The following is a 14,145-nucleotide window of genomic DNA, read 5'->3' as shown; positions in this document are numbered from 1 at the left end:
TTCCTGCCTCTTGCTGTGAACAGCTGCACCCCATTTCCTCCCACCCCCTTCCTCCACCCCCCTTCTCCTCTCCACCTCTATCCCCAGGACTCCCAGGAAAGAGACTGGGAAGTAGCTGAAGGGGTTTAGCAGAGTGACTACAGCTACCAGTGATTGTGGCTGGGGGTCAGTGACTAGCGGCCACGAGCTAAATGCTGTCCTGGGGATGGCTGCTACCACTGTGGTGTCCAAATGAGTTAGGGTGCCTGGCAAAGCCATACTCCCACTGCTGCCAACTGTGTGGTGTATGGAGGGACAGCTGTGGGGGTAGCTCTCCCTGTAACCACTCCGCTCAGATGCAGCACCTGAAAGATGGTACAGTGCCTTGCCTGGCTGATGCCGCTACTGACTAGGTCTGTGCACTGGGCTTGGTAGGACTTTATCCATTCCCTCTGTTCTGCACCCTGAACAATCTCCCCTCATCAAAGCAGGAGCCATTCATTTCCAGGAGAGGCAGGCAGTCCTGCCATGTGCTCACTCCTCTCGCTGGAGGACACGGTCCACAGGAATCCTGAAAGGGGCAAGCTCACTATGAGGGATCCATGAAAAGAAGACTCCTGTCTTGGAATATGAATTCCTAGCAGACAGACTGCTTGAGAATATGCTGTCAGTTCCATTTGTGACTGAGTGTGTCATGATGAAAACAACCTTGACCTTGCTGTCACCTAGTTCATAGGTTGGGCAGCCCCTACAACCACACATTGGCAGAATGCTTGGCTCAAAATGTATGGCTTGTCAACACTGTAAGCATCTACCCCTTCAGTCTTTTCCATGATGACTAGACACCCACTTCCCTGGAACTTTGACTGTAGGACTCACCAAGACCCTTCCCGTCACTGCCATCCACAAACCCTAGACTCACTGGATACATGGGACTGAAAGTTGGCGCTGGGTCTGAGTTCAGAAAGAAGCTGTGGCTTGGACCATGTAACTGAGAGTACTTCACACACATGTGGTTGCCTAAAAGCACACTCCACGGTACTTAAGGTCTGTCTTGGTCAGAAAAGACCCACAGGACTGGGGGTAGGAGGTGCTGGATGTGGGGGTCGGCTGCACTGAATCAGCTTCCTCAGCTTTTGCTATTCCTTCATCTCTCCCTGCCAGCCTCCCTTGCAAATTCCCTCCTTCCCACAAGCCTACTAATCTGTAAAAATAAAGGCCTAATCTTTCCTTATAAATTGTTTGTATTTGAGTGGGGCACAAGGCAGGCGCTAACAGGGGAAGCAAGGTGGAATGAGATGGGGAAGCCAGGGGTGTGGTGTGGGGAGCCAGTCATGGGTTCCCAGGCCATGATTTGCAGGCATTAAGTTGCAGTGTATAGCCCTGTTACTAGAAAGCGGGGCGGCCCTTTTAAGGACAGTTTTTAGAGCACCACCCACCGGCAGCTGACTGGGGCTATTTCATGACTGGGAGAGAGCTCAGACCAGAGCTATATAAGCCCTGGGTTGAGCTAGCCAGGACAGACAGACAGCCCTGGCACTGGCAGAGTGCAGGGCTCCTGAATGGCCAGGAGACTGGAAGAAAACAGCTCTGCTGGCCAGGGGATAGGACAGAATGACCCACAGAGAAAGAGAAGCTTGGTAAGTAGACATGCTGCCTCTATTGTTTTTCTTGTTATAGCCCAGGGGCTTAGCACTTAGGTTGCAGTTTAAACTGGTAGTTTGGGTTGGGACTATAAGGGGTACTTTTGGAGGTCCCATTAGTGCCCAAGGGCATATGTAGTGGGGGCCCTAAGTCAAAGTGGTGGGGTTTAAAAACACCGCTTCAATTTAGGGCCAAGTAAACCCCCATGTTGTGCACACACCCATGTGTATAACTGCCTCTCCTGTGGCATGGAGGGGAGGGAGAGCTGCCGGCAGGCAGAGCGGTCCCTGAGCTGTGGAGAGGGCTGATGCTTCCTTCTGTGGCAGCAGCAGCTCCCCTCCAGGTGGCACCTGCCTGCAGGCACCCAGCTTGGGTGGTCCCAGGGGGATACCACGGCTGCAGAAGGAAGCACTGGGCCTCCGCACAGCTCAGGCAGGCAGGCTCCAGAAAAAGAAAAAGATCGCTACTTTTTTTTTCTTGGGTGGAGCCTGCCTTCCCAGCTGCTGCCAGGCTTCCTGCAGAGCCCCTGAGCTGCACAGAGCCTGGTGCTTCGCTCCACGGCTGTAAGGGCAGCAAACTAAAACTCCTTGGAGGATTTTTGTTTTGCTGCTCCCCAAGTCATTTAAGGCACATTACGCCACTGAATTTGCTACAGCGGCTGAAATTACTGCGCAATACACTGCCAACGCGTGCAAACACCAATACCACTAAAGCAGTGCAAAAGCAGTTAACCCACTTTAAAATGTTATGCACACATGCCCCTCGTTTCATCTACACGTGGCCCAAGAGGCACACGACTGCCTCGAGCTATGCCACAGGCAGGCTCAAGGCCTGAGCTTTCATTGAACCCAGAGAGGGGCAGAGTGCTGGGGTCCAGAAGCCAGGTCTAGAGCAGTATGCCAGGGCTGCGGGACCAGCCAGAGTAGAGGGGCAGAAACTGAGAAGGCTAAAGCCCCGACAAAAGGGAGAAGAAAGGCTTAGAGTGGCTTGGAGATACTGGGTCAAGGGTCTTATCCATTTTTGGAGATTCAAAATCTGTGACACATGGGCATGGTCTAGGGATAGTATAGAGCTATGCAATTAGCCCTTAAGACTCCATACCTCCATACCTCCCATGTGTTCCTTACAGTGAGACCAGATATGGGAAGTCCTGGAGCAGCCTTCCTTTTGAGAACCAGAAGGAACATCAAGACATGGCAGACTAGTGAAGGGGAGACTGTTCCCAGAGTGAGGCAGAAAAAGGGGGACTCCAGGGTGCCTCGAAAGGCTTTCCACAGCCCTAGGAGTGGCGCCTTGTTACAGTCAGGTTTGGGAGTTGACTGTAGTACACCAACCCAGCCCCTCCCTTTTGCTCAGTGTCCTGCCTTAGACTTTATCTCAAGTTAATCATAGTACAAGTGGAACTGTGCACCTATGCTACTGGCAGCTGGCAGTCCTGAGCATCTGTAGTGTGCTTCTTGGTGAGTGGGTCTCAGGCACTCAGAGGAGGAGGATTGCATGGTTAACACAAGTACCTGTAACAGCATCACAGCACCACTGTAGGCAGTGAGAGGAATGGCATATGAATTAATGGGCATGGTGGGGGCAAGACTCTAGTGCTACAACTTGACAAATCATCAAGGGCATGTAGTGCATGGATGGTTTAGGCTGCTCAAGACTAGTCTCAATATCAGGGATAGCTCTCTGTGGACAATGACTGGTACTTGTCTTCCAATCAGCTAACTCCCCTTTCAGCATAACCTGCTGCAGGCTTCCTTTAAACATATGCTTTATCCCCCTCATGATTGTAACACTGATGCCATTCTTTCCAGTCATCCTCTCCACTTTAGCCAATAATTTCCCATGAGGCATGGTATCAAAAGCTTAGCTTGCATCTAGATAACTTAATCCTATTGCACCACCCATATCAAAGGAATCCATCAAGGGCTCCCTACACAGTGTCAGCTGTATCCCTTACAGTTCTGGGCCAGCAGCACCCTCAACAGGATTGAGGTATCTCCCTCCTCCCTTTCTTAAATATTGGCACCACATTGGCCCTTTTCCAGTCTTCTGGGACCTCTCCCGAGCACCATGAGTCTTGCCCAGCTCCCTTCCACAATGCACCATGGAGTAAGCTACCCTCCCCAGCCTTCAGCAATGGCACCTCCCAGCCACAGATACCAGCAGCAGCTTCTGTCAGTCTCCCATAGAATTTCTTCCCAGTTCAAACACTACCCTCAAAAGCACCCTGTATGCCCATGCCCCGACATCCACCCAGACCTAGTCATAGAATCTTAGAAAGAAGGACTGGAAAGGATCTGTAAGATCATCAAATCCAGTCCTCTGCCATGGGCAGGAGGTAATTGGGCTCACATAAGCTCAACGAGTTGCTTGTTCAGCTTCCTCTTGAACAACACCAGGGTTGGTGACTGCACCACCTCTGCTGGAAGTATGTTCTGGATTCTAGTTACCTGTACGGAAAAGACGTTTTTCCTTATGTCTAGCCTAAACTTTTACTTGACTGGCTTGTGCCCTTTGGACCTTGTCCTCCCAAGAGGTGCTTTTCTGAAAAGTTGCCCTCCCAGATCCTGGTGTTCTCCCTTGACATATATGTAGGCGGGTATCAAGTCACCTCTCAGCCTTCTTTTACTCAGATTGAACAAGCCCAATCCCAAAGTCTCTCCTCACAAGGCCTATCCCCCAGGCCCTTGATCATATGGGTGCCCCTTTCTGCACCCTTTCAAGCTTGTCCACATCCTTCTTGAAGTGTGATTGCCAGAACTGGACACAGTACTCTAGCTGTGGCCTCACCAATGCTGACTAGAGGAGGAGGAGCACCTCTCTGGATCTGTTTGCAACATCTGCTGATACATGCCAGAGTTCTATTTGCTGTATTGGCGACTTCATCACACCGGTGGCTCATATTCATCCTCTGGTCAATTGTCACCCCCAGCTCCCTTTCAGATGCAGTGCCAGCCAGTGAACCACCACCCATCATATCTATATGATAAGGGTTCTTTCTACCCAGATGAAGGACCTGGCACTTGTCCCTGTTGAACCTCATCTGATTGCATTCAGCCCATAGAACCAGCCTGTAAAGGTCATCCTGGATCTTTGTCCTGTCCTTGGATGTGCCTGCTTATCCCCACAGCTTGGTATCATCCTCAGACTTAAGCATTGCACTTTTCTCTCCCTCATCCAAGTAATTGATAAACATGTTAAAGAGCATAGGTCCAAGCACTGATCTCTGGGGGACACCACTGGAGATAGCCTTCCAGGATGAGGCCACCCCATTAATTACCACTCGCTGGGATCGGCTGCTGAGCCAGTTGCCAACCCACCTCGTTGTAGCCTGGTCTAGGCCAGTACTCTCCAATTTAATTGAGAGGATTTAATGGGAAACAGTATCAAAGGCCTTGCTGAAATCTAGGTAGATGACATCCACCTCCTGTCCCACATCCAGCTGGTTAATTACCTGGTCATAAAAGGACACCAGGTTTGTTAGGCATGACCTCCCCTCGACACAGTCACGCTGGTTATTTCTCACTACCTGACCAGGTGCGAGCTTGTGGTTGATAGCTTCCTTGACAATTTTTTCAAAGATTTTTCCCAGGATCGAAGTCAGATTGACCAGTTTATAGTTAGCAGGGTCATCCTTCTTTCCTTTCTTAAAGATGGGTACCATATTAGCCCTCTTCCAATCATTCGAGACCACTCCTGAGTTCCACAACTCTTTGAACAGCCTCACCAGAGGCACCACTATGAGCTCAGCCAGTTCCTTCAACACTCTTGGATGAAGGTCATCTGGCCCAGCCAACTTGAAAATGTCCATATGACCTAAAAGTATCTGAACCTGTTCGGGACTGATTTTATGTGGACTGCTATCATTGCCGTATTCTCTGTGCCTCTAGACAGGTGACAAGTTCTCACCTGGTTTCAGGAATACTGATGCAAAGTAAGTATTAAGGAGCTTTGCCTTTTCACGGGGGTCAACTGTGGGCTTCACCTCCGTATTCAGTAGGACTGTAGCCATCATGTGGTATGCTAATACTGAGAGGTGTCTGTGTAGGGCAGAGGGGAGGGGGTGGGGAGAAGAGAGTGGTGAGCAGGGAGTGGGGGGTAGGGGGTGGAGCTGGAGGAAGCCAGGCAGACCCTGCTGTGCCTGCAAGTCTCTGCCAGAGCTGCAGCCAGGGAGCAGAGGGAAGGGGCCAGCTGCAGAGAGCAGAGCCCTGCCCAGGGTTGCAAAGCATCTGGGATGCTGAAGGATTCTGATTTACCTTAAACCAGGAAGGGTTCTGGGACAGACATTGCATAAACTGGTTTGACCGAAATCACTTAAGTCTGATACTACATTCAACCAGGTTTATCTCAAGCCAGTTTCAGCCATTTTCAAACTGGTTTATGTGCACTGAACATGTTCTGTTACAGTTTTAAACCAGTTCCTGATCACTTAAACCAGTTTATGTGTAATGTCTATCCCTATAAGACAGAAATCTGTCAGTTTCTAGTGGTGTCATTTGTTTGAGCTTCAAAGCATGGAAACTCACCCAGAATGTTTTTAAAAGGTATATACTACTAACATTTTTATTGGTTTCATCAGTCATGTGGAAACAGTAATTTCTGTCTAAGGGAGGGGAAGCTTGATTATCTGGATAAAAACTCACATTTTTGTAGCAGAAAAATATGAAAAACACACTAGTATTTGAAGGACTGACACTGGTATCATCTTAAATAAAGCCAAAATACCTAATTAGCTGCTTGACTGATTATATAATTGCCAGACAACCAAGCATTCTACTGTTTTTGTGGTACTAGTAAGGAAGAGAGAGTCACTCAAAAACTTAAAGACAAAAACCTCTCAAGTGAAAATATTAGTCAAAGGTAAAATTCCTGTTGACTTTAGTGAACAAGACCCCAGATTTTCCTGCTTTAACATTGGGATGCTTGTGTTTTAAATGCCGTTAGTATACAGTAATTGTAACATGTAACAATATTTCAGGAATGTCAAATTGGTTTTACATCCCAGGCCAGATCCAGACTGTGGGTCTCTTCATGGGCCAAATCCAGATTTACCTCCAGTAGCAGCAGACAGGCAGTGGCAGGTTAGGCAGTGTTGGGGACCCACAAGAATTATTAATCCAGCCATTACTTTCCCCCTGCTACTGACACACATCCCTAGTAGGGCTCCATATCCTGGATTTTGGTGGTGGGCCCTACCCCAGCCCACCCCACACCTAAATTCCCAGCCTCTCCAGGAGTCCCATGGGCCAAATGACAAGGCTATGTTTGACATCCTTCGTTTACATCATGCACATCTGTAGCATGTTGCTAACAAATAATAGAACATCTATACCAGGTTATTTTAACCCTTGTACCTTTCATCCTTATTTTGGTGTCCTGAACTATCTATCAGTCTTACCAGCCTTCTTTATTAGCTTTGTGAGGGGTCTACATAACCTAATTGTATATGCTTATTCCAGTTTAAGCTTGTGTAAGCAGTTTATGTATCAGTCAGAGCTCTTGTAAGGCCTACATTGGTCAATACTTCAACTAAGTCTGATTAGTATATGTCCTAATGAATGGTCGTATTAATCAGTACTCCAGCAAGGCTTAATAATGCCATGTGGCATTCTGACTAAATGGCATTAGTATAGCACACGTTAATTTGTTTAAATGCACACTAAGTGCATCTTAGGAAGAATCATTAAACAGAGTGTAACTTCAAAGACAAAATGCTAATTGATCTGAAGAGTCAATAAAATTTCTTGTAAAGTTTATATATACTAAAGTCTAGTGGAGTGGTAAGTAACAACAAGATAAGTCTGTATATACTGTTCCCATATTGTATAATGCACATATCTCTATGTAACAAAACACATAGCTTTTGTATTAAATATTGTTATCAGAGTTGTGCTTTTAAATCTAGTCACAGTATTATGGTTTTTTATGTTACATAATAGGCTCTAACTATCTTTTTATATTTAGTCCCGACAGACACCAGAAGGGGAATTCCTGCCATTAGATCAATGTGAGCTGGATGTTGGATTTGGAACTGGAGCTGACCAACTGTTTTTAGTTTCTCCGTTAACAATATGTCATGAAATCAACTCAAAAAGCCCCTTTTTTTGTCTATCACAAAGATCACTGAGAAGTGAGCAATTTGAGATAGTGGTCATCCTTGAGGGGATTGTTGAAACTACTGGTAAGATTCTTGACAAAGTATATGGTCTACCTATTCATTTAATTTTGATGCTTCCTTCTCTTCAGTCCTAGTATTTCTTTTAATTAGTTATGAATCTGTGTACTTAGTATTTCAAAGTTCTTCTCTCCTGGAAAACTTTGTATTTATTTTGATCAAGATTTTTGTTTGGCAAGATTGGAGTAGATTGGCTAGACTTTCATGATCATTTCATGAGGCTCCCCTCCCACTTCCGCTATGTAATAAATCTTTCAGCTCACTTCTAACCTGACATCTCAGAGATGCTAGTATCAATAAAATATCAGACCAGTGTCTCTGAGACAAAAGTCCTAAAATGTATGTTTGCTTTCATCTTAATTATGCCCCACATTACCTGTTATTCAAACTATAATAGTTTGGCATGATTACACAAAAGAATTAGTCAAATATTAACTGTTAGATGATTCTTTTTCATGTATTTGTTAGCTGTAAAAAGGATTGATTTTATTATGTACTCTCATTATATATTTTCTGTCATATATTAATCTATGCATGCATTTTATAATATTGATATTTTTGTATGTTTTAATAGGAATGACATGCCAAGCTAGGACCTCCTACACAGAGGATGAAGTCCTCTGGGGCCATAGATTTCTCCCTGTAATGTCCTTAGAGGATGGCTTTTTTCGTGTAGATTACTCTCAGTTTCATGCCACATTTGAAGTCCCCACTCTGCCTTACAGTGTAAAGGAACAGGAAGAAAACTTGTCTCTACCATCCCCTTTGGATACTCCCATTGGTAACAATAGAAGCAGAAGGGAACAGATCTTCTCTCTTGACTGCATTGATATGTTAGAAGAGAAAAACAAGCTTCCTAATAAACTTCAGAAAATTTGTTCAACAAAGGAAGACCTTCAGAAAAGAGTCCTGAGAATGAGTTCCAGCAATGTAGAGAAAGCTTGCAGCACTGGAGATCTCTTAAAAATTCAGCAAGTAAGTTCTACGCCCAGCAGTGAAGATGATGATGGAAGAATACATCTAAAGGCTTTTAAAATCAAACCCGAGAACTTGACTCAGTCTACTGGAAATCTTCAGTTCCAGCAAAAGTCTCCGGGTATGCTCACCTTGGGGTCAAGGCTAGAGGATAATCTTCCTGCCAAACTTCGGAAAATGAATTCTGATCGCCTCTCCTAAATAATAAATGCAACAAGAGCTGTTGTAAATAAACTGCATTTGTAACTTCTGAATTATTTTGGAGTACTACTGTGATAATTTGGTTTTGCCAAAAGATTCTTCATAATTAACACATTTGAAAATTATTTGGTGTTTTTGTATGAATCTGATATGTGTAGTAGCATGGTGATTGTAAAGGGTGCTGTAAAGTTAGTTCATTTTGCCAAATAGGTGTCTGTCCTAAAGATATTTGCAGTGTTCCAACATCAGTTTGGTTTAGTCTTCCATCTTTCCAGCATTCTTTCAAAATAAATGAGAAAACAGGTCTTTACCTAGGGCTAAAGTGTATAGAATACTGGTTGGGTATGAGACGGTGCAAAGACAGCATAAAGTCCACCTTCATGCTCTCTTGATGTTTGGGCTGCTGAGTACCATGTTAGCAAGTATGCCCAGGTCCATGTAAGTTACAGGAGCCCTCTATCTAGTCTAATTTACATCAGTGTTTAACACCCTTAAGAGACAAAGTTCAGATTATATTCCACCTAATAAGCATGTAGGATTTAGGGTATGGATGAACATATCTGTAGAAGATTCAAATGGGAAAGGAATTCTGTTCAGGAGCATATATATGAGCTGTTACACTCTTAACTGCTACGCGTGCATGAGGCTATAGCTATGCAAGTGTAGCAAGCCCCCTCCAACTTTAATCCTGCTTCATCCAGTAGCTCATTTGTATGGCATCAGGCTCAGACACCTATAACAGTTAGCTCATTTGGATGCTTTGTGCAGGATGCATGCAGTGGCGCAAGCCCCTGCCCTCCCCCCACCCCAATGAGCTGCCCGAGGCTCCAAGAGTCCTACAACCTGGCCAGGGCCCCATTCACCCCTGCCTTTGCCTCTGCCCCACTCCCTCCCATACTGTGGGGGCCTCAATCTGCCCTCCCCCAAGCCTTCCCCTTCACAGAGTAGGCTGGCTGCTGTGCTGGGCAGTAATCCACACACTGGGGCTGTGATCCTGGCTGCTTGTCTGTGTGTGCATGCCCCTCCCCCTTCCCCCCTGCTGCAGCAGCCCATAGCCTGTGGCCAGGCTGCCCTGCAGCCCTACCCACTGCTCCACATTTGAGGAGCTAAGTCCTGTTAGCCCTGGCCTTCCGCTGCCTCTGTTTGCAGAAGTAATGGATTTTCAGGGACTTGAACAGTACTTAGTGTGATTATTGTTCACTTAGGCTGCTGATGGATGTGGGGGGAAAACCCAAAATGTGCTTTACCAGAAGAAGCAGAGAATTAGTTCAGCCCAGCTCCACCGCCTCTGTATAGATTGGGTGCTTCAGCAGGGCTTTCTGGCACTTTTATCTAATAGCTGATTCAATCAGCTATTAGATAAATGCCCCCCAAAAGTCTTGTTGCACTGGGCTCAGTGTGGGGGCATGCCAAGTTTAAAGTAAAGTGCCATTTGTTTGTTTGTTTGTTTTATATCTGTAAGTAGCCTTAGATGCTTACTAGGTGGAATCAAATCTGGCCCCAAATATATAATTGGGTATCAGCCATGCCTTTCAAGCCAACTGCACGTATTGCTATGCTCCTGGAGAATTCCCTTCCAGTGAGGTGAACTCATGCTATTGTGCTACTCCACAACTAGGGGGCTAGTGAGCAGGTGTCTGTGGAGGCTTCTGAGGACAGCTGGGTGGGCATGGCAAAGTCTTATGGGTATTTGATCTCCTCAAGCTTCTGCTCAGTCCTTTCTGCACTGCAGGTTTATATGCATCACCTTCCCAGGGAGAGGAGAAAATCTATGAGTACTTCTCACCCTCTCCTCTCACTGACTTTATTCATGTTCAAGGTGGAGAGACCTCACACACTTGGGCAGGCTTTCACACCTTGTCCAATACATCTGCTAACAGGTATGCTACATACAGCATGACAGCTCAAGGCTCCATGACCGTGGCACTCAAAAAGTTCCTTTCTTGCATTATGCTACATGTTCTTCATGTTTGAAAGCTGCACGACTGAAGAGGATTAAGTGAAGCACACCATGGAAGATGGCCTTCTCTGGGACTACCTGCAGTCTGTTTACTGTCACTTCTGGGACAGGGAAATGAGCACTGACAGCTGGGAGTGGATAGCCCTAAGGACTTGAGACAATAAACAGTGGTGGCAGAACTTCAGGATGGACAGGACCACTTTGGATTCCTGTACTGAGTTGACCCTGCCACTCCAGAAGCATATCACCAACTGACCATGAAGAAGCAACCACATGAAAGTTGGACATCTTCAAAAATGTCTAATCTGTCACCAACCACTAGAAGCTCGTCAGCCAGTATCAGTCCCCAACAACGAAGCCCCTCAAGCACCATACATATTAGGACAGTCCTGTATGGGAGGCCCTGGTAACAAATCCCAGCAGTACCAGGTTGGGCATGGGAGATGCACCATGCTGTACAGCCCAAAGAAATTCAAAAGGAATCTCACTTATTTGTTTGAAAACAACAACAACAACAAAGCTACGTTGTTGTTGTTGTTGTTGTTACTACTATTGTTGTTAATGTCATATCAAAAACATATCTATAAAGAAAACATAATAAAAAGCACATTTGGGGCACAAGCTGTGATCATCTACATGTTTCAGTGGTTTCTCTCAAAGTGACTGCCCATTAAGTTTTTCTTAGAAAGAAGACAACTATGTTTCGTGCCGTCTTCATTTTTTAATCGGCTTGTATCTCCACATTGCAGTATGCCTGTGATGTGTTTATAGTCCTTGTGTTAGACAGTTGTAACATGGCAACCAGGTGGCATAAAAGTCCTCATGTATGTCCTTTAGCAAAGCAGATAGTTTTTTTCATGGTGAATATGTACCATATTCTTTTCTGTCCATTCTCTCTTGTTTGGTGGGGTTGCCTGTTTCCAAGCTGTATCATGCTGAGCTGCTGAGATAAGGTAGGTGCATAGTGATCTGCAGTGATTCATGGTTGAATGATTGGGAAATATCCCAAGGAGGAAAATTTTGGGGTGAAAGAGGAAGCAATAAGCCAGTTATTTTGTAAATGTTTTTTTTCTTCCAGAAATCTGGAAACCCTGTATAAAGGAGTAATTCCACCACATATGCATGAAGGTAACCTTTTGCATATATTCCGGCCAACACAGCTTAGAGCAGGGGTGGGCAAAATATGGCCTGCAGGCCGGATTCAGCCCACCAGCTGATTGGATCGGACTCACAAGCAGGCACCCATTAATTTTATATGGCTGTACTTGCTGTGCTCTGTTTGGGACCAAGTCCCATCCGCTTCTACCTGGGGCAGCGTGTGCTGCGTTCCCAGCCTCCCTCACCAGTGGGCCTCAGCCCCTGCCAGCAGGCACAGCTTCCAAGGCAAGGCTGCTGCTACCACTGCTGCAACTTCCCAGGAAACTAATGGGCTCCCATGGCCTCCAGCGACTCCTCATCCTGTCCCTGCTGCAGTGGTCTGGGCAGCAGGTAGGGAGGGGTAGCTGCAGCACTGAGTGGGGTGGGGCAAGAGGCTCACTTTGGTCCTGCTTGTGCATGGCTGGGCATGGGAGCATGTGGATGGGGGGCAGGGTGTGAAGTTTGGCTGCTCACAAAACCCTACTGGGAAACCGTGGGACAGGCAGGTGGGGTGGGAGCAGCAGCAGCAGGAGCCAGTGTGGGCACTTGCTTCCCACCAATTCTCATCACCTTTATCCAATGCCTGACAGTTCCTATACCATCTCTGGGGCTGACAATCCACATTAAACTATGGATTCCCCAGGGAAGGAATTAGCTGGGGGAGATGGTCTCAGGCTTAGGATGGGCAGAAAAAAAGCAAGGGGAAGGGGAAATCCACCCCCCCGCCCGGGTCTCACCTGCAGACCACCTCAATTTACATTTTAACTGACTGGCTTTCTTGCATACGTACTGGTCTCTGGATACTTTACCACTCCATCCAGGAAGAGCACAGACCATCTACAGACGCTTCCTCAGCTTGATGAAGGGTGTTTGTGACTGAAAGCTTGCTAAGAAGAATTTTTCCAACTATTTGAGTTGGTCTAATAAAAGTTATCGGATTTACCTAAAGAACCTTGTCTGCCTATGTCCTTAGATCAACACAGCTACAACCTACACCCTCATAGCCGCTACACACTAGTTAGGTTCCCAGCAGTATGGGTGGATAGCATGAGGGTTAAGTAGGGCTGGCCAAAAGACAGGGAAGGTGGGTGGAATTAGGATTGCACTCAGGGAGTGAGGCTCAGGGCCTGCCTATGATATGGCAAACATGGCTAGGGTTAGGTTTGGGCAAAGGAGAGGAGGATGGAGGGAGTTATTTTCGTCATGAAATTGTGGACAAAGGAGTGTTATTTGGGACTATGGTAGGTATCCTGATCTTGCTGGGGAGGGGAGGGGGAGAGGGAGAGCACATCAGTTTAGAGGAGTAGGCCAAGTAGTACCATGCCTATGGGGGAAAAAGACAAGCATAGGGGAGCAAAATGAAGCACAGCGACGTAGTGTGTCGCTTCGGTGACATAGGTAACATGTAGATGTGCTCTATAAGTATAAAGAAGCAGCTTGGTGAATAATGTATGGTGAATTAGCAGTTAAGAATATCTGGAAGGCTATTCCTAAGTAGGAAAGAAGTGTCCAAGAATGGAACTATTTCCAGGAGTTACAGAAACCTTGGAACATTGTTTTTTTTTACCTTTAGGAACAGATGGTTTAGAACAGGAATGGCCAGGCCATTTTATCTGGCTCATGGGGCCCCTGAAAAATTTAGAAAATTAATTATTATCTGCCCCTGGCTGCCTGCCAAAGATGACAAGGTGACAGTGGCAGCAGAACCCAGGGGGAGCTGGTGGCAGGACCCAGCAGCTGCAGCAGCAAGGCCTGCCTGGCCCTGTCCACCTACAGCCCTCCCCACCTCCTCCTCGCAACCAGAAGCTTCTGCCTAGCAGGCTTCTGGCCTGGCCTGGCAACCCTGGGGTTATTCCCCTGTCTCCCCTTCATCTGGGAGTGCAACTCAGCTAAGAACATGGGGGTGAAGGACTACTGGTGATTGCTCCAGGGCCAGGCTGGCTTCTGCTGCATCCTGCAGTACTGGCAATGCAGCCAGGAACCACATGGTGCCAGAGCAGCGGAGAAGCAGCAGTGGTGGGCAAGAAAATAGGAAAATGTCAGTGTCAGCAGGAGCAGCAGGTGGAGGGGAGTG

The 14,145-nt window shown here is 46.7% G+C and overlaps 1 protein-coding gene across 1 annotated transcript in view; it reads left to right on the top strand.

Annotated features, from left to right (window-relative positions):
• Positions 1–9,937, top strand: part of LOC102388676 (G protein-activated inward rectifier potassium channel 1-like) — a gene marked incomplete at its 5' end in the record, with an annotated part of 44,441 nt that extends 34,504 nt beyond the window's left edge. The window contains 2 exons of the mRNA XM_006020969.3: positions 7,588–7,804; positions 8,373–9,937. Of these exons, the coding sequence (XP_006021031.1) occupies positions 7,588–7,804; positions 8,373–8,974 (819 nt within the window). The remainder of the gene's footprint in view (positions 1–7,587; positions 7,805–8,372) is intronic.
• Between the last annotated feature and the right edge of the window lie 4,208 nt (positions 9,938–14,145).

This window comes from Alligator sinensis, unplaced genomic scaffold, assembly GCF_000455745.1.
Source record: "Alligator sinensis unplaced genomic scaffold, ASM45574v1 scaffold161_1, whole genome shotgun sequence".
In the NCBI taxonomy this organism is placed as follows: domain Eukaryota; kingdom Metazoa; phylum Chordata; order Crocodylia; family Alligatoridae; genus Alligator; species Alligator sinensis.
This window is presented reverse-complemented; position numbering and strand designations above follow the sequence as displayed.